Here is a 20,560-nt window from a genome sequence, read left to right as displayed (position 1 = left end):
AATCCATCTAATTGTCCATATCATCAAGATTAAAATTGACGATCTTGATCAAAGCTCAGGTCAATAGGATGTAAAAGTGATGATTTTTCAGATGAAAATTGATAATTTTCGAAGTTTGACCTAGAGTTGACATTTTGACGTCAAAAAGTTGGTTTCTCAATTCAGTGATGCACTTTGTAATTGCTGTTTAATATACAAGTTAATAAGATGAAAAGTGATGATTTTTCAGATGAAAATTGATTTTTGAAGTTTGACCTTGAGTTAACCGTTGACCTTTTGACCTCAAAAAGAGTTGGTTTACCAATTTAGAGACTCAATAATGCAAACACTGTTCAATGTTCAAGTCAATTGGATGAAAATGGCGATTTTAGAAATTTGGCCTCCAGAAGACTTTTGACCTTTGACTTCAAAAATTAATAGGCTTCTCAATTGTGAGCCTAATTTAGTTAATTAATAATTTAGTTAATTAATTTAATTTAATTAATTAAGTTTAGTTAATTTAGTTAAATTAATAGGCTTCTCAATAGGCTTCTCAACACAACTTGAAGTTTCATGACGATCGGTTTAGAATTGTGACCAGTAGGTGAGTGACAAACAGGCAAACAGACAGACAAACAGACTCAACCGACCAATATACTTGAAAAATCTTCGATTTTGCAAGTAATAAATGCAGTATGAGAGACAACTTCCTTCATCCAGTATTTTCACTTTGTGTGCAACATTAAAATAATGACCAATAACTGCACTGCAGTCCCAGGAAGGAAGCTGGAAATGAAACACACAAACACAAACTCTAACAAGATCTGTGTAGCAAAGCATTTTGGCATTAGTTTCATACAAATTGGACACAAATTGACCGCGCTATGGTAAAAAGACGATTTTGACCTTTTCATGACCTTGACCTTGACCTTTGACCCGATCGATTCCAAAATCTAATCAAATGGTTCCCGGATAATAACCTATCATCCCACCAAATTTCATGCGAATCGGTTGAATACTTTTTGAGTTATGCGAATAACATACACACACACACACACACAGACATACAAATAAATACACAGCGATCAAAACATAACCTTCCGCTTTTGCGAAGGTAAATATATACATTTATAAAAACGCATACATACATATACACATATACATACAAACACACATGTATAAATACACATATATATTATGTACTTGTAACTATTTGTAAAATCTCTTTTTTGAAGTTATATCCTTAACTTACAGGCACTTGACTGATTTCCCAACTGCCCGGATCATCAGTTGAGCACCTTTTTCATCGAGGTTTTTTTTCAACCAATTAATAGAAGGAACATATTCAACCAATAATACAAAGACAGGGAATGAATAGAACCAAATTCTTAAAATGAAATGGGAGAAAAGAGGAGAAAGAACATCAAATATGATTAAGAAAATCCAAAGTTGAAGAGCCGAGAAATGTTCTTTGTAAAATGCATTCCCAAACAAAGTGTCATTATAAGAGCACAATGTGGCAAAATGGCAAAAGTGCAGGGAAAAAACAAAAACAGAAAGGATGTTGAATCAAAAATAGGACTTTATAATTAGTGAGAAAGTTTAGAATAAGACGAGTTTAAATTTTTTTTTTCTTTGGAAAGATACTGGAAACACAAGGGCTCACATCCACACATCAATTAGGCATATTATGGAATTTTTGAAAAGAATAAAAACTAGAACGGCATTCGGAAGAGAGCATACCTCCACCTGGTTGGCCATATCACTCAATGGTGACGATTCACTTAAAATAATTCCACTAGCCGGATCCGGATCTTCATGAAAATTGAATCGATTCTTCCTTGTCACATACACAACCTGTCCAACAAGTTTCGTCCAAATCCGTCCACAACTTTTTGAGATATCCTGCTATGTATCGTTTTTGGCCCGATCTCCCAATGGTGAAGAATCACTTTAAAAATTCTACTAGCCGGATCCGAATTTGGATCTTCACCAAAATCTAATCATTTCGTCCGTGTCACATACAATACATCTCTGAAAATATTTCGTCTGAATTCATCCACAACATTTTGGGATATTTTGTTCACAGACAAACAGACAGGGGTGAAAACATAACCTCCATCCACCTTTGGTGGCGGAGGTAACAATCCCTTACTTTCTATTACTACACCACCCACTCCTCTCCCAGCACCTGCCCTTCCTCAATTCACCGGTTTTTATTATTTCCTCACACCCTCCACCCCTTTTCCTTCCTTTGCTCCTGCCACATGAGCTTCCAGTTTCCAAATCTAAAAATGAGGAATGGCCTCTCAAATGTCCACGGGATCATATAACTGGAGCAGAAGTTTCCATTTTTAACACACAAAGTCCATTCCAGTGATTTGCTGGGGATGCAGGCAAAATTATGGATTTTCCACTAGCATGAAACAACTTATAACCATCAATCTCAACTCTAGTTCTAGACCAACTATAACTGCTACCTGCAGTATCCTGTGGTGTGAGCTGGTGGCATCAGCCAAAGGATGTGTGTAAAAAGAATGTGCGGAAAAAGTTATGAAATGGCGTCTTTCCTATTCACCCATGTCCGAGTCTCCTTTTTATCTTTTTTGTGTACAACATCGAGGCTCGTGAAAGAGCTAACATTCATCACACAAAAAGTCAAACCGACACACAAAACACAAAATAAGGGGAGCGGTAGACAAGATGGGGAGAGAGGTGAAAGAACGGACACAAGCACCACATTTGAGAGCAAGAACATCGAGAGAACTGTGGGAGGAAGAGGGCTTGGGGGGAAGTGGGGGGGGGGGGGGGGTATAAAACAGATGGACACTGCAAGGACTTCCAGGAAAGAAGTTGGAATTTCAAAAAAGTGTATCTGGGGTGAAAATTAGCGGAGGTAGAGAAGATCAAGGTTTTGGATGGGGGAAGATAAGAGATGGTGGTGAACAGCTGTTTTAAAGACCTGGAGGGAGGAGTGGGATTGAAGGGAGTGGGCGAGTTTGTTCCAGAGGCGGGAGAAAAGGGGAATGAAAGAGTGAAGGTGAGCAGAGAGTCTTGATTTTGGCAGTTTCACCAGAAGAGGGTTGCTGGCAGATCTTGTGCGACCTGTAGGAATATTTTGGGGACAAAGCACAGAGAGAGCTGGGGGAGCAAGGCCGGAGAGGAGTGAAGAAGGAGAAGACAAAGAGAGGAGAAGACAAAGACCACCAACCTGCCTGTGGTGAGTGAGTGAAAGGCCCTCAGAGTTAGCTTCATCGCAGGAGATTCCAATGATTCTGAAAGCTTTGGTTTCAACAGCGTGAAGCCGAGATAGGTGTGAGGCAGGAGCACCGGCATTCCATTGAGCTGCGGATGAAAGCCTTGTATGTGGTGAGGAGCTCAGGTGTGCCAAGGAAGGACTCCGCACGACGGAGGATGCCCAGACGGCGACTGGCTTTGGAGGCCAGCTTGGAAATGTGGTTTTCCCAATAAAGATCATTGCAGATAGTGAGACCCAAAAGCTTGAGCGACAACTTCTTGGAGAGGATTGTTGAGAAAGTGGATGGGAGGGTTGTCCAGTCAGTCTTTTCGGAAAGACATAGTAACAGTGTGAGATTTGTCAGGATTGAAAGACATATTCCACTTGTTTGACCAGTCTGTGATTTTGTCCAGGTCTGCAGAGAGTGAGGAGGCTGCAGACTGCCGATCTGAGGGATGAGGAATGGAGCGGCAATCCTTGCCCCTGTATCGGAATATTTTGGTGCGATATTGCTTGCCAGGTACACAATTGACGACAAGGATTGCTTATTGTTCATGAACCTAAAGGACATAGAAAAATGATGTATTGCCTTTGGAAATGTGGGCGTTTTTGATGAGAAGTCGGAGTTTGTTTCTGGCCATTGTTAGGGCAGACGCTTTCAAAATGTTGAAAATTTTATATACAGTGCATTCAGAAAGTATTCAGACCCCTTCACTTTTTTCACATTTTGTTATGTTGCAGCCTTATGCTGAAATCGTTTATATTCATTTTTTTTCCTCATCAATCTACACTCAATACCCCATAATGACAAAGAGAAAACAGGATTTTAGAAAGTTTTGCAAATTTTTTTTTTTTTAAACCGAAATATCACATTTACATAAGTATTCAGACCCTTTGCTATGACACTTGAAATTTAGCTCAGGTGCCTCCCATTTCTCTTGATCATCTTTGAGATGTTTCTACACCTTGGTTGGAGTCCACCTGTGGTAAATTCAATTGATGGGACACGATTTGGAAAGGCATACACCTGTCTATACGAGGTCTCACAGCTGACAATGCATATCAGAGCAAAAACCAAGCCATGAGGTCGAAGGAACTGCCTGCAGAGCTCAGACAGGATTGTGTCAAGGCACAGATCTGGGGAAGCCTACAAAAAAAAATTCTGCTGCATTGAAGGTTCCTAAGAGCACAGTGGCCTCCATAATTCTTAAATGGAAGAAGGTTGGAACAACCAGGACTCTTCCTAGAGCTGGCCGCCCGGCCAAACTGAGCAATCGGGGAAGAAGGGCCTTGGTAAGAGAGGTGACCAAGAACCCGATTGTCACTCTGGCTGAGCTCCAGAGATCCTGTGTGGAGATGGGAGAAACTTCCAGAAGGACAACCATCACTGCAACACTCCACCGATCTGGGCTTTATGGCAGAGTGACCAGACGGAAGCCTCTCCTTCGTGAAAGACACCTGAAAGCCTACAGAATCTTGTTTCTCACAGTCTGAGAGTCCTTTCGGTGCTTTTTTGCAAACTCCAAGCGTGCTTTCATCATTTGCATTGAAAATCAATTTAAAGCCTCTCTGAGATTTTGGCCCACCGTCTAAAATGATGAACAAGCAGAAATGACAATCAAAGAGCAGAAGGGTGACGAAGCAGCTATGTTGGACATGAACGGACCTAAGCAAGAAAGAAGGTCAATGCCAACTATGCGTAAGCAGGAAGGGTACTGCAAGCAGTAAGTGCAAGTGTCACAGGGGTGAAAATCATCACACTGAAGATTTCAGTCTCAAGGATGTTGTATGCTATGGGTGAAAGCAGAGGGCCATATTCATGTGAGGTGCCTGACCACCAACATGAGTTTGACTGGAGTTTGAAATAGACAGAAAGAAAAATCTGGTTGTGGCCGCTCAGCGAGCATGCGTAAAACAACTAGAGGTTCCAGGGGAACCTGAACTCAACTGGTCTATATCAATATAGTTACAATATGCATCATAGAACCACAAACTATGTAGTTTATATGTGCTAAAGAGGTGCAGTAACGTTGAAGGTATCTCATGTTTAAACAGGAAACTATAAAAAATTTAGTTTTAAGTGAGGCATGAAAAGTAAAACTACAATTACTTTTCTCAGATTTCAGACTTGAATTTATTATATGTGTTGAAGTTTGTTACATACTGTCCACACCAAGTTTCAGCCTTCTAGTTACATTTGGAAGTACCAGATTGACAAAAATTGATTTTTCAATATGGCCGCCCTGCCACGACCATTTTTGGGCGTGCAAAGCCCAAATGCAATCCCAAACTAGTTTCTGTCTTAAAGATGCTGCATAACAAGTTTCATCAAATTTAATCAATATTTGTGACTTTTAGAGCATACATGTCGAATTGTTTACAGACGACAGACAGACAGACAGACAGACGGACGATAGACACTGGGTGTCGACAAAAACTCAGCTGGACATAGTCCAGTTGAGTTAAAAACTGTGAATTCAAAAAATATATTATGTGACTGTGAAGAACCTAGATATGAGTGATCCAAAGATAACGGAACTACATATAATGACAACAAAACTAACAGTTTTCGATTACTTTTTAACTCAACTGGACTATGTACAGCTGAGTTTTTGGCGACACCCAGTGTCCGTCGTCTGTCTGTCGTCTATCGTTTATCGTCTGTCGTGTCGTCTGTCTGTCATCTGTAAACAATTCGACGTCTATGCTCTAAAAGTCACAAATATTGATTAAATTTGATGAAACTTGTTATGCAGCATCTTTAAGACATAAACTAGTTTGGGATTGCATTTGGGCGTTGCCCGCCCAAAAATGGGCGCGGCAGGGCGGCCATATTGAAAAATCAATTTTTGTCATATATTTTTAGCACATATAAACTATATATAGTTTGTGGTTCTATTATGCATATTCTAACCATATTGATATAGACCAGTTGAGTTCAGGTTTCCCTGGAACCTCTCTAGTTTTGTACACAGAGTCGCTCATGGAATAACTTATACAGTGAATGGATCAGCATTCTGACCAGGATGCAACAGACAAAAACAGGACGCTAAACATGCATACATGGGGTGGACAAGTTGGATACAGAAGGAAACTCCACTGAGGGAAAACTGGTGAATTGTAAGGAGGAGAGATTTGGGTGGGGTTAACGAGGGTCGAAAAGATCATTGTTTTGGATTTGGGACAATCTGAGATGGTGGTGAACAGCTGTCTTGAATAACTGGAGGGAAGAATGAGATTGAAGAGGATGTGGAAGTTGACTCTGCAGGTGTGAAAAAAGACCAGGTGGGTTGACTCAGCCTGTCATCCTTCCGAGGTTGGCAAAATGAGTACCAGCTTACTGAGATTAATGAGCCATTCGAGTATCCTGCGTCAGAGTGGCGACCCATCAATGGATTACGCCCAATAGCCTAGGAAACTGCTTTGGCAGCCATATGCATCTGAAGATGCAAAATAAGTGGTCTTCTTCAACTGTCTTCACAGGGACACACATATTGTCATTTCAATCCGACACTTACATTTTAATAAAAGGTGGGACTTTGCCAGTTAAACCAGTAAATTGCATTCTTTATTTGCAAGTAGGACTGGTGTGTTGGTTCAGGGTAAGTACGTAACTTGATTTACATGTTATCTTACTGAAAAAATATTTAGACTATGTCGGATATGAAAGGACTCCGACAGAATAAAGAACTTTAACCACAAAATTTCCATGGAATGCTTTCAACTTTACAACACAAAAAGCTCGGGTAAGAGTGCGGCAACATCAGATCATACCCGTGTGCTGGATCCAGTGCGATGGCACGCGGTTGGTTAAGCTGCCACCAGATAAGTACTTTGCGGTGTGTGCCATCAAGCTCTGCCACCTCCAGGCAGTTTGTCTCAGAGTCTGTCCAATACAACTTGCCTCCCAACCAGTCACAAGCAAGTCCATCAGGTGACACCAAGCCCATAGCCACAACTGCAGTCACACTGCTGCCTGTACTGCTGTTCCGGTTCAAGTATGCCATCTTTATGGCCCCTTCAGCAAGGTCAGTCCAGTATATTGCCGACTTGGCAAAGAAAAAGTCCACAGCCACTGCATCCTCCAGATCTCCAACTATCACCGAAGAGTTACTGACTCCATTTGGCTCAGGTGGCACATACACGAGCCGCAGATCCCTCCGGTTTGCAAAGATGAGAAGTGATGAGACTGAGAACAAAACAGATTTGGCAAAATGTCAGGCATAAATGGCAGCACAAAGTAAAATATTAAATCGAGTGGTTTAAGTAAGCTGGGCGACATATTTGAAGAAAACACATTCCAGGTACACAAACCAGCAACAATTGTAAGCCTTAAAAATTTGAACGGAACTTTAGTCAAGAAAGGACAACCATGAAAAAAAATACGTAAAGAAGGCTCACGTAAAAAAAATGTGGCCTGCCACAACAAAACTAGTCGGTTGTGGCAAAGAATATGTATATATGTATGTATGTATGTATGTATGTATGTATGTATGTATGTATGTATGTATGTATATATATATATATATATATATATATATATATATATATATATATATATATATATATTCCAGATATATTCTAGATATATTCTAGATATCAACATTTCTTAAATCTGTAGAAAATAAGCTTTAAAATAATAGGAAATACATGAAAATAGCATGTATACTTTCTCAGTTGTAAGAAAACTGTTGGAAGATGTCAGAAACGTGAAACTAAGTATTTGACTTTTAAAAGATGAGGTACTATATTCTGGATATTGACCTTGGCAAGAAGCACGTAAAATGTGGATATTTACATAAAATTCAACATACTTAACAGATGATACCTTGCCCTAACTTTCTGGCTAATTTGATTAGCAAAGCTTATGCCAATCAGGTAGATCATCTGTCACATCCAGTGCCTTAACATACCTTCAGCTCCATCAGCAATGATTGTTTGATATGGGTTTTCTTGGCTTATTCATTTGCTGTAACTTCTCTCATCACTTTTAATATTATGTCTGCGATTTCCAGTATTCGGTATTCCCTATGACAAAATGTGATGTGCTTATTACATCTGCCCACCGAAGGTGGACGAAGGTTATCTTTTCACCCCTGTCTGTTTGTTTGGACAGATTTGGACAAAATTTGGTGGAGTGGTTGGGTGGGTATGTGACAAGGACGAAATGATTTGATTTTGGTGAAGATCTGGATCTGGATCTGAACTTTCTTTTCCCTGGTCAATTCTGGCCCCAACAGATCTTTACTACTAACCACCCGGTTTGGTTCCATAACCCAGGACTGCAATCCTTTTACCTCTTGCTCCAAACCACCGCCCTGGTGCTGCAAAAATCCCAATTCCTCTCCCTGCTGGTGCATCCTGGCATCCACACAGGTCCGACAGCCATGCAGGTCATTTTCAGTCAAACATTCCTTCTCCTGTTCCTCGATTACTTTATCAATTCGTTCCTGTCTTACCACCCCAATTTTGCCTTCCAATCGGTTATTCATTTCCCTCATTTCATTCATTTGTTCATTCATTCCCTTAATTTCTCCCTTCAATCCATCAATTTGTCCCTCCAATCATTCACTGTTGTTATTCATTTCCTCTTTCATTTCATTGATTTGTCCCTTCATTTCTCCCTTCATTTCTATTGGTAATTGAACCAAGACCTGGTCGGATATCGCACCTGTTCTCGGCGTCCCAGGCTCCCTCATTGGAGAGGAGGGCGGACCAACGCTCGGGACGGAGGAAGTTCCAGCTCTACCTTCATAAAACTCTATCCCCGGCACGCTTCCGCGTCCCTCAGAGCCATCCATCTGCTCCGCCATTTCGTTCACGTCCACCATTACATGCTGGCTGGCAGTATTCCCACGCGCGTGTACTTTATCTCAGACAAATTTTTTTTTTACATTTTTTGAAAAGACGATGTTGCGTTTTCGCACACCAATCGACTAAAATTTTGGACACCTTGATACTACAATCGATCCTCCCTCCGTGAGAGAGAGAGAACGATTATTAATTTTGAATTCCGAAAGATGAGCGCCACTTGGGAGGGGAGGTACCCAAGTACAAAACACCAGGCAAAATGAATGAGGCGAGAAACCTAATAATGTTCAGAAACCTTTAGTGCAGTTACTCAAAGAGCTTCTTCTTCAGCGTTCATCAAGTAATGCTATACAATACCTATGCTTTTCAAGAAGCTGATCCAGCTCAATTTGGGGTGGGGTTTGGGAATTGGGGACATCTGGCGGACGAAACCCACCAATTAAAATGGCTGTCAGTGGTCATTCCTGATACATGGGGTTACGCTGAACATTTTGTCATGTGTTGCAAGTGGTTAGGTGATGAGCTGACCTAGCTCAATCTTGGGGTACCTTCTCATGACCCTTCTGACCACACCCACCAGGGTGTGCCTGGCAGACGTCCATTTCCTTACATAGGGATACACATGGAGCATTTTGATGCACATAAAAATTGGTTAGCTTCCCCATGGCTCCCGGTCTCAGGCGAGTGCAATTATACACTGGGAATTATTCTTAAGCCCTACCTAATTAGCATAGCTCCACCCCTTGTATGAAGACACACAAACTCTTACACGGACATTCCGCCTAACATGTTCCCTACTTAGTTACATGAAGGTGGGCTTCTTCTTCGTGTCATCGGAACATTCTAAACCTACACAATCCTATCTGGACTAAGGTATTTCGTTACCTACCCCCACACACGTAACAATATAGTGCAGGGAGGAAAATGCAAATTTTCACTTTCCAGAAATCTGTACTTGTTTTGGCAACATGAGTGGTTGTGCGATTTAGTGGCTCGTGTTACATGCATCAAATGAGCACATTTCAATGACATATTGTAAACAAACCATACAAGATATGATGCCTTATTAATTTTTTTTCTTTAATACTTGATGCTCCATGCAATTATTAAAAACTAATTCCATGACAACCTCATCTCATCTGGGATCAGTGCCGTTGATCTGAGATTAAATGCATATCCATGTATATGAAAAATTTGGTAATTCATATAGAAATCATTAAACACATAAAACGTACCTGACCTTAAGTTAGGCCCCATAAAAAAGTATCATCTTATCACCCTGGCACGCATCACTTTTGGTAGAATTCCGATTATTATTATTTTTTTCGATCGTCTTTTCGGTCTTTTTTTGCTCGAAAAGCGAACGATTCCTTTCGAATAACAACGAACGATTCCTTTCGCGCTCCGGAAATCATCGGATCAAAAGTTTTTACTTTATGCGCATGCGCAGTTACCACAATGACTGTTCGATCCTTTGTGTGCGCAAAAAAAAAAAAAAAAAAAAAAAAAAAAAAAACGCCCTCCTCATCACTTCTCCAGCCTGGATAGGGTGATAAGATAATACTTTTTTATGGGGCCTTATCGATATGAAATAATACTTTTGTAAATATGTAAAGTACAGTATATACCACTGGGACCATCTTGTCCATGTGACTTTTTAAAGTTTTTTGCAAACTGCTTTATTGGTAATGTCTGATAATGGCATTGAATGCAGCCAAACATTTTGGGGACCTATCAAAAAACTTCTTGCAGGTAAGGGGAGGTTCCTCTACCTCTTTCAGGTAAGCTATGTCATCTGTTGAGTCCGAAATTGGTCGGTGCAAGCCGATGGCAAAGGCATTGAATGCTACTCATTTGCGGATTAAGTGATTCTTTTAACCGAGCGGCCAGGCCTGTGTTTGTTTACACCATAACACCAGCTCCATCCGTTACCAATGATGACAGGCACTTCCCTTACAGACCCAAGTTTTGAAGAGTCTGGGAAACCACAACATGGAGACATTCATCGTCGGTATTTGTAAATTCTGTCAACATGTCTCCCATTGCTACAAATTTTGTTTTGACTTTGGCAACTTCAGAAACATACTGGACGAAGAGCAGCAGTTGCTCTGTAACTGCTACTTCTGTCACATCATCAGCTAACTGAGACTTTTGAACCGATCTAACAAATTCTTCCTGAATTGTCTGGCCAATGTCTAGAAATATTTCCTGTATTGACCTGGCAGAGCAGTGCACAAAGTACTGTACTTCATGTCATAAAAACCTATTGTCTGCAGAAGATTTATAAACGATGACAGTTTTCTTGTTGCCCACCTCTTCTTTAACCAACCAATAACAACACAAAAAGGCATTAAACAGGACTTCATCTTTTACTTGAACCCTTTTCGCTGGCTCAATATGGAAGAAGCTCACACGTGAATTTAATAATGCGATAACTAAACGATTCCTCCGATAATTGTACGGCATCAAGGTGCTGCTGTGAACTACCATCATGGATGTCCAACTGACTGTGCGTTTATAAAGACCAGAAGCTCAAAATGCCACTTCTTTCGATGTTTTATTTTTGTTTTTTTTTGTATACAAGATCGAGGCTCGTGTAAGAGCTAACATTAATCACAAAAAAAACAAACGGACACATAAAACATATTAAAAAGGGAGCGGGAGACAAGATGGGGAGACGGAGGTAAGCACACACGTACAACAGTAGAGAACAGGGACATCGGGAGATCTGTGGGATGGAGAGGGCTTTGGGGGAGGAGGCATGGGAAAGGGGGTGGGGGGTGGGAGAGCACATGGACACTGCTAGGACTTCCAGGAAAGAAGTTGGTATTTCAAAAAAGTGGATCTGGGGTGAATTAACGGGGGTAGAAGAGATCAAGGTTTTGGATGGGGGAGAACAGCTGTTTTAAAGACCTGGAGGGGGGGGGAGTGGGATTGAAGAGAGTGAGGGAGTTTGTTCCAGAGGTGGGTGAAAAGAGGAATGAAAGAGTGAAGGTGAGCAGAGAATCTTGATTTTGGCAGTTTCACCAGAAGAGGGTTGCTGGCAGATCTTGTGCGACCTCTAGGAATATTTGGGGAACAGAGCATGGACAGAGCTGGGGGAGCTAGGCCGGAGAGGAGTCGATAGAAGACAGAAAGACCACCAACCTGCCTGCGGTGAGTGAGTAAGAGGCTCTCAGAGTTAGCTTCATTGCGGGAGATTCCAACGATTCTGAAAGCTTTGGTTTCAACAGCCTGAAGCCGAGCCAGGTGTGAGGCAGGAGCACCAGCCCAGAGGGGAGAGCAGTATTCCATTGAGCTGCGGATGAAAGCCTTGTATGTGGTGAGGAGCTCAGGTGCACCAAGGAAGGACTTCGCACAACGGAGGATGCCGAGTCGGCGACTGGCTTTGGAGGCCAGCTTGGAAATGTGTTTTTTCCAGGAAAGATCATGGCAGATAGTGAGACCCAAGAGCTTGAGTGACAGAACTTCTTGGAGAGGATTGTTGAGAAAGTAGATGGGAGGGTTGTCCAGACGGTCTTTTTGGAGAGACATAGTGGTTGTGTTGATTTGTCAGGATTGAAAGATGTTCCACTTGTTTGACCAGTCTGTGATTTTGTCAAGGTCTGCAGAGAGTGTGGAGGCTGCAGACTGCCGATCTGAGGGATGAGGTATGAGGTACGGAGCAGTGGTTTTGCTTATTCTTAGTGTCATGCTTTCGGCACAGAGAATAAGACATAACTTATCCTTCTCTTCATATACCAGCTACCAGATTTGGGTCTTCTCACAAAATGTTAATCTTTTTTATCCATTAGCCAGCCATGCTGGAATGTATCAGTTAACTTGGGTAACCTAATCTTCTCAGTATTAGACACTGCAGAACAGTTTTCTGAAATGCATTTCTCATGGGAATGGATATTGGTATGGTCAGTCACTGAATATTGATGCAGGGGAACTGGGGTCAGTATTATTGACATGATCGAGGATCTCATCACCTTCTGTAAAATAGCAAATAAATTACTGTAAATGAATTTGTTAACATTTTAATATTTAGCTGTGAAATCTGATATAGCTGAGGAAAAAAAAGGTACATAATGACCAACTTGTCTCTGGTAGTAGTACAGCAAAGACATGTTAATATTGTCAGGTCCGCGGCCGATGAAAACCAGCCTTGGACGGATAGCCGGTTGGTCTTTACTCAGAGGCGAGCAAGCCGAAAATTGGCGGTACTTTTTGGCGCGCATGGGGCAACAGGCAACGGGGTGCTTACCTGCACGGAGCCACACGGGATTATTCCTGAAACCCACAGAACGAAGAAACACGACACACAATTGAAAATGCAACACAATACAATTTAATGAAATAAGGCAAAGAATAAAAATTAACGGTGAGGTAAATTGAATATTTCCTAATGTGAGACGTCTCCACTCAGACACAAAAACAGACAGGGGAATGATTGAAAGAAAATAAAAGAAAAGCACCCCCCCCCCCCCCCCACTTTTTGCTGGCACTCAGCTCTGGTCTCAAGCACTTTGGTGGGGTCGGTCGATGAGAGGACCGCGCGTCGAAGCGCCCGAACAATCGCACCATGGAGACTCCACAGGAAAAAAAAAATGGAGACCAAATAATGTAACAAAAATAAAAGAAAATGGAGACTCCACAGGAGAAAGCTCAGTGTGTCAAATGGTTCATAGAGTTCAGCGTAATTTCCGTGCAAGGTTTGGAAAGAATCCGCCATTGCAGGCTAGTATGAGAAAGTGGTACAAGAGGTTTGAGGAGAATGAAAGTTGTCAGAAACAGAAAAGTACCGGTTGACCAAGCACAAATGCAGCAGACGTTGAACGAGTGCGTGAATCATTTCAACAAAGTCCCAGAAAAATCAATCCAACGCGCATCCAGACAACAGGGACTACCAACCACAAATGAACACAGGATTTTGTATAAAAGACTGAAGCTTTACGCCTATAAGATGCAGATTCTGCAGGAGCTCAAACCAAATGTTGGATCCAAATGCAAGACATTTGACTTGGAAATGCACAGTCCCATACAGGATGACGAAGATTACCTGGAAAGGTCATGTTCAGAGATGAAGCTTGCTTTCATTTATCGGGGAAGGTCAACTAGCACAATGTGAGGATATGGTGCTCTGAAAACCCCCACGTGGTCATTGAACACATATGCGACAGTCCAAAGGTCAATGTGTGGTGTGGCCTTCTCCATGACCACTTAGTGGGTCTGCTTTTCTTTGCTGAGGATACAAGTGACCTCAACAATTTACAACAACATGTTAGAAGGATTGGCCTTATTCCCACAGATTGAAGATCTCCAACCTGATATCATTGCTCAATAGGATGGCACTCCCCCCCCCCCCCCCCCTTTAGGCCTTCGTCCTTCAAGCACCCTGAATGAAAAAATTCCAGGTCACTGGATTGGCCAAGACGGTCCAACCACCTGGCTTCCACAATCACCAGACATAAACCCTCTTGATTTGTTTTTTTTCTGTGGGGGTTTGTCAAAGATGTTGTCTACAACACCAAGGCGGAAAACCTGCATGATCTTCGTTCTCGGATTACAGCTGCATGAGCATTGGTAATGCACACATGCTGAGCTGAACATAGCAAGAACTCGCGTACCACCTTGATGTCCTGCACGTGACAAACTGAGCTCACATTGAAGAGTATTGTTGGTGTGCACAAATATTTGAGTTTCCAAAGGATATCATATCATTTGTGGTTCTAAATATATAGTTGCAGTTTTTAGAACCCTCCACTTTGTAAATATTTGTAATAATCCCTTATAAATAATCCCCTGTAAATATTCCCACTTTTGTGTAAAGGTCAAAGGTCGCACCCTAGTTAGGTCATATTGCAACACGTAGAACACCATAGGATCTTCTTTAGTTATTTCATTAGTATGTGTTTCAGGTAAGGATCTGTTCCCAATAGTTTGACTCTGCGTTGCATTAATCAAATAACCTAGGCCCCCTTCTCAAATTCCCATCCTATTCATTTTGCGGCTTTACCCTCCCCAAATTGGATTACGCACCTCTGCCAGCCGCAGCCGCCTCAGCGTTCGCTGCCTTTTGGTTGTTCACTGCCAGCCGCCATAAGCCACGCGGCGGAGTTGGAGAAGGAGGGGGAGGAGCGCCAGGAATGAGGCGTGGCCCACCAACACCAACCCACCAACGGTAAGGGGAGCGCCGTAACCCGAGATCCGCAACAATATTAAAAACCAAAGTTGTCCAGGTCTTTTGGAACATCCTGTATATGTTAATTAGAAACACTTGTATCGACTGGTCCAACTGATTATTTTGAATCTGGACAACTTTGGTTGAGCTGACCAAGGATTGATAGGTCCGACCAGGTAGTGGCTGTCATTTTTACGTCTTCCAAATAAGTTTGGTAGACATAAAATAATGTTTACCAAACAAATGGTGGTGAAATGGTTAAATCCTGCTTGTTTGGTGAGAGGGAATCGGTAACATTGGACTAAAAATCATTATTAGCAACATCCAAGGGAAGCTGCTTGTGAATAAGGTGACAATAAGTGGTGAGAGAAAGTTTGTGAACTCTTTAGAATTTTCTGTATTTCTGCATAAATTTGACCTAAAATGTGACCAGATCTTCATCTAAATCCTAATGATAGACAAAGAGAACCTGATTAAACAAATAGCACACAAAAATTCTACTTTTTAATTTATTTATTGAGAAACATAATCCAACATTCAATTTCTCTGTCGGAAAAGTATGTGAACCTTTACATTCAGTAACTGGTGGCATCACCTTGAGCAGCAATGACTTCAACCAAACGTTTCCTGTAACTCTTGATCAGTCACATCGGCTTGGAGGAATTTTGGCCCATTCCTCCTTACAGACCTGCTTTAACTAAGAGATATTTGTGTGGGCTTTCTTGCAAGAACTGCTCGCTTCAGGTTCTGACACAACATTCCAATTGGGTTAAGGTCTGGACTTTGCCTTGGCCATTCCAAAACGCAAAATCTGTTGTAGATTTTTTTTGTGTGTTTAGGATCGTTGTCTTGCTGCATGACTCGCTTTCTTTTCAGCTTCGGCTCTCGGACAGATGCCCTGACATTCTCCTGTAGAATTTCTGAGTTCAATCCAGAATTCATGGTTTTGTCAATGATGGCAAGCCGTCCGGGTCCTGGGGCGGCAGCAAAGCAGCCCAAACCATGATACTCCCACCACCATGCTTCACGGTTGGGATGAGGTTGTAGTGTTGGAATGCAGTGCTTGGTTTTCGCCAAACATAACGCTTCTCATTTAAGCCAAAAAGTTCTACTTTCGACTCATCTGCCCACACATCATTCTTCCAATAGTTTTCTGGATCATTCAGGTGGTCTTTGACAAACTTGCGACGAGGGCAATGTTCTTCTTGGAGAGCAGTGGTTTCCTCCTTGCTATCCTCCCATTCACACCATTCTTGTTCAGCGTTTTCCTGATTGTGGACTCATGGTCACTAACATTAGCCAATGCAATGAGAGGTCTTCACTGCAGTTCCTCAGACATTACCCTGGGGTTCTTTGTGACCTCCTGGGTTATTGTATGCCTTGCTCTTGAAGAGAAACTTTTGGAAAGAGTAACAATTTTCTCAATTTGTACACTATCTGCCTGGCAGTGGATTGGTGGAGCCCAACATCTTTATAAATGGTTTTGTAACCCTTTCCAGACCGATGAGCATCAACAATTCTTTTTGTGAGGTCCTCTGAAATCTCTTTTGATCAGGACATGGCAAGCTTCGACAAACCTGTTAGTAAGGGAAACATATGAAAATCTGTTAACTAAATTGTTACCAAAAAATTTCTTCACCAATATGTTTGTAAAGGTGTGTAATAACATGTGTTAAAATGTTGAAGGTCAACTCCCGTGGGAAACCCAGGAAAAAAGCTGTTGAATTCGGGTACCGAAAAATTAATTTCGAGAATTTTTATTTTTTTTAATCGGCCTTTAAGTAACTTATGAGGGGTCAAATAAGGGTTTTTCATGATTCTGAGTTGATTGTTAACATTTATATTTCACCACAGACACTCCTTTGTGGAAAAATAATTTCTAAATATATCTCATTTTCTACTTTGCAGGACATGGAGTCTAGCAATATGGATGAAGATGTTACTCCACCTGTGCTCAATTGCTTCATCTGTGCACGCTCGGATACACCAGCTGAAAGGCTCATACAGGCAACTCCAAAGGGATACTCAACTTTATTGAAACAAGCAGAAACTGTCGAAAATGTTACTGTTGTGGAACGTATGAAGGAGGCTCAAAAGGAAGGAAAACTGAGGTACCACCAGAAGTGTAAAAATGATCTGTACAACAACTTTGTTGCAACCACCAAGAAGTCAGCTCAAGCATCAAAGGCAGAGAAAGAGTCATCAAAGTTGAAGAGAAGACGCACTACTTGTGAGTTCAGTTCATCAACTGGCTGCAGTTCTAGAAGATCACAGTCAGTTGACCTCCTGTATAAGGATGTATGCATTCTTTGCAACCAACCAGCCCAGCTCTACAAAAATAATCCAGCACAAGCTCGAAAGAAATACAGCGTGCCAGATAATTTGACTGCAGATACACTGAAGGCAAGCTTGCTGAAGACAGCACGGAGTCGCGGGGATGACTGGGGCACTGAAGTCACTGGACGCCTGGAAGGGATCAACGACTTGGTAGCAGAAGAAACACTGTACCATTTGCGATGCAAACTTATGTTTGCGAGAGGTGACAGTTTGTCCAAGACTGATGAGGAAGGAAAAAGGAAGAGAGGACAGAGGAGTATTGATGAGGAGCGAGAGGCAGTTTTTATTGAATTCTGCGAATGGTTAGACTCAGAATTAGAGCATGGGGTAATGAACATGGACCAAGTCCATGAAAAGCTGCAGGAGTTTGATCAGTCACCAGAGAAGAGCCTTTCTTATTCAAAGCATTGGCTAAAGATAAAACTTCTAGAGAAATACGAAGACACCTTGTATTTCACAACACAGGAAAGAAGGGCAGATGTACTCTGTCTCAAAGATGGCACCGACAATATTCTGCGAGCGCATCATGCTAATCTTGACCATGGAGATGAGAAGACTCAGATCATAAAGACGGCACTCGAGTTCATATCCAATGATATTGCCTTGATTGATTTAGGTCCAAAGTCATACCCCACCACACACAGTATGACTGACATCGATAGTCAGCTGACACTTGTTCCTGCAAGCCTTCAGATGTTCTTGAGACCGATTGTCAAGACAGACGAAAGAGTTGCCGTTTGGGGGCAGAATTTTATTAAGGCCTGTCGACCTCAGTCTGGAGTATTGCCACACCAAATGGGGCTTGCCATACAACTTGATCATAGATTTGGGTCAAAATGGATGCTCAACAAGTTCCACCGGCTGGGATACACTGAGTCTTACACGGAGACACAAAACTACAAATACTGCTTCCTTAATAGTAGGAGTGGAGATGATGTTCCAGATACTTCTGGCACTCTTGACACCATTGTGGAGGAAACCGATGAACAGATCAATGATGAGGTTGCGGTTGATGCTGCGCTTGAAGATCAATCAGTGATGACAGCCAAAGTGCCAGCCAGTGAAAGTGAATTGTCAAGTAATGATCAGGTGGTCTTTATGGAGGTTGGGGAAACAAACAATGCAGTCACTCAGTTTGTTGGAGACAATATAGATTTAAACATTGTCTCTATTCACGGAAACACTCCCTTTCACTCAATGGGTTGGATCGAAGTCACCTCTCCGGCACCACCTTTGCCAGATCCACAGACAACAGCAGCTTTCCCCCGGGTGAAGTTGAAGGCACTCGACAAAGCTAAGATCCTGAGAGGAACTGAAGTAAAGATTATTCCATTTACGAACAGGAAACAGATAGGAACGAACGCGATCATGTTTCTCCCCCTCGCTGAGCTTTCCTCCTCCCTGGCTCATGATCAGCCACTCCTCACTCCAGGTGACACACTCTGGGCAGCGGGGTGGGTGATCAAAGCCAACGATCCTGAGTTCCCACACTCCAACTGGAATGGCTGGATGAAGAGAATCCATGCTAATGATGCAAAGCAGAGCACACAGATCGAGTTCCTCCCGGTTATTGAAGGAGACCCTAATGACCTCAACACCATCTTCACCACTCTGAAAGAGTGCATACGGCGCGCTGGGGTCGCTATAGTGACCTTTGATCTTCCGATTTGGCTGAAGGCTGTGAATATAATGAAGCAGGCAAATCTACCCATCATTCCAAGGTTGGGTGGTTTTCACCTGCTGAAGTCTTATCTTGGATCAATGGATAACATCATGGAAGATTCTGGACTACTAGATGTGATCCAGTTGATCTATCCTGGAAGTACGACAGCCAACCACATCATGGATGGAGGATGTTTTGACAAGGCAATCCGTGTTCACCTCCTCATCGATGCACCCTTATTTGACCCCTCATAAGTTACTTAAGGGCCGATTAAAAAAAATAAAAATTCTCGAAAATAATTTTTCGGTACCCGAATTCAACAGCTTTTTTTCTGGGTTTCCCACGGGAGTTGAACTTCAACATTTTAACACATGTTATTACACACCTTTACAAACATATTGGTGAAGAAATTTTTTGGTAACAATTTAGTTAACAGATTTGTGAAATATCTCATAAAATGCCCTTACTATGTGTGGTGAAGACCAGACTCTGATGGTGACAAGCAAAGTTTATGTTTTTTTTATATAGGGAAGCATCAACCAAACTCACTCCTGATTGTCATCCCATTGATTGAAACACCTGATCGTCATTCCATTGAGACTAATTACCCCGTTAATCGAGCTGATTAACCTAGAGGTTTACATACTTTTTCCGACAGAGAAATTGAATGTTGGATCATTTTGCTCAATAAATAAATGAAAAAGTAGATTATTTTGTATGCTATTTGTTTAATTAGATTATTTTTATCGATCATTAGGACTTAGATGAAGATATGATCACATTTTAGGTCAAATTTATGCAGAAATACAGAAATTTCTAAAGGGTTCACAAAGTTCTTCTCACCACTGTATATGATGGCATCTCCATAACAAAAACACCTCAGTGTATGAGTTGTGACATAGACTTGATAATCATGGGATTCATGGCCATTTAAAGTGAACTTTAAATATCACTTCCTCAGGAACAGCTTTCGTGCAGCCATGTTTATGCCATAATTCCTCGAATGCAGGATACCGCTGCGAACGAGCAGCCACAATGTTTGAAAAAAAATATATAGCATATGCTCCGATCTTCCTCATCCTCAGGAATAGGAAGTTAACAAAGTGAACTAATGAAAAGAAAGAGAATAAACAAACAAAAAAAAGAAAAGTAAAATAAAGAGCTAGAACAGCACTCTTAGACTTCACGAAATCGACGGATATGCCTCCGCTAACATTATTACATCATTATACACACTTGTACCAAGTTTGATTTAAATCCCTTCAGCTGTTCTCAAGCATCACATTTTTACCTGACACGACCTCTGACCTTTGATGCCCAAATCTAATCAGTTCATCTTTTCATCATAAAATATAATTATACCAAG

General features: G+C 41.7%; 1 protein-coding gene across 2 annotated transcripts in view; it reads right to left on the bottom strand.

Annotated features, from left to right (window-relative positions):
- LOC144891844 (low-density lipoprotein receptor-related protein 5-like) overlaps window positions 1-20,560 on the bottom strand; it is a 108,041-nt gene that overhangs the window by 64,901 nt on the left and 22,580 nt on the right. For both annotated transcript variants that reach the window (XM_078776662.1, XM_078776660.1), the window contains exon 2: window positions 6,992-7,406. In XM_078776662.1, the coding sequence (XP_078632788.1) occupies window positions 6,992-7,148 (157 nt within the window). In that variant the 5' untranslated portion in view covers window positions 7,149-7,406. The remainder of the gene's footprint in view (window positions 1-6,991; window positions 7,407-20,560) is intronic.

The sequence above is a fragment of the Myxine glutinosa genome, chromosome 1 (genome assembly GCF_964187855.1).
Source record: "Myxine glutinosa chromosome 1, kmMyxGlut1.1, whole genome shotgun sequence".
NCBI classification, from domain to species: domain Eukaryota; kingdom Metazoa; phylum Chordata; class Myxini; order Myxiniformes; family Myxinidae; genus Myxine; species Myxine glutinosa.
This window is presented reverse-complemented; position numbering and strand designations above follow the sequence as displayed.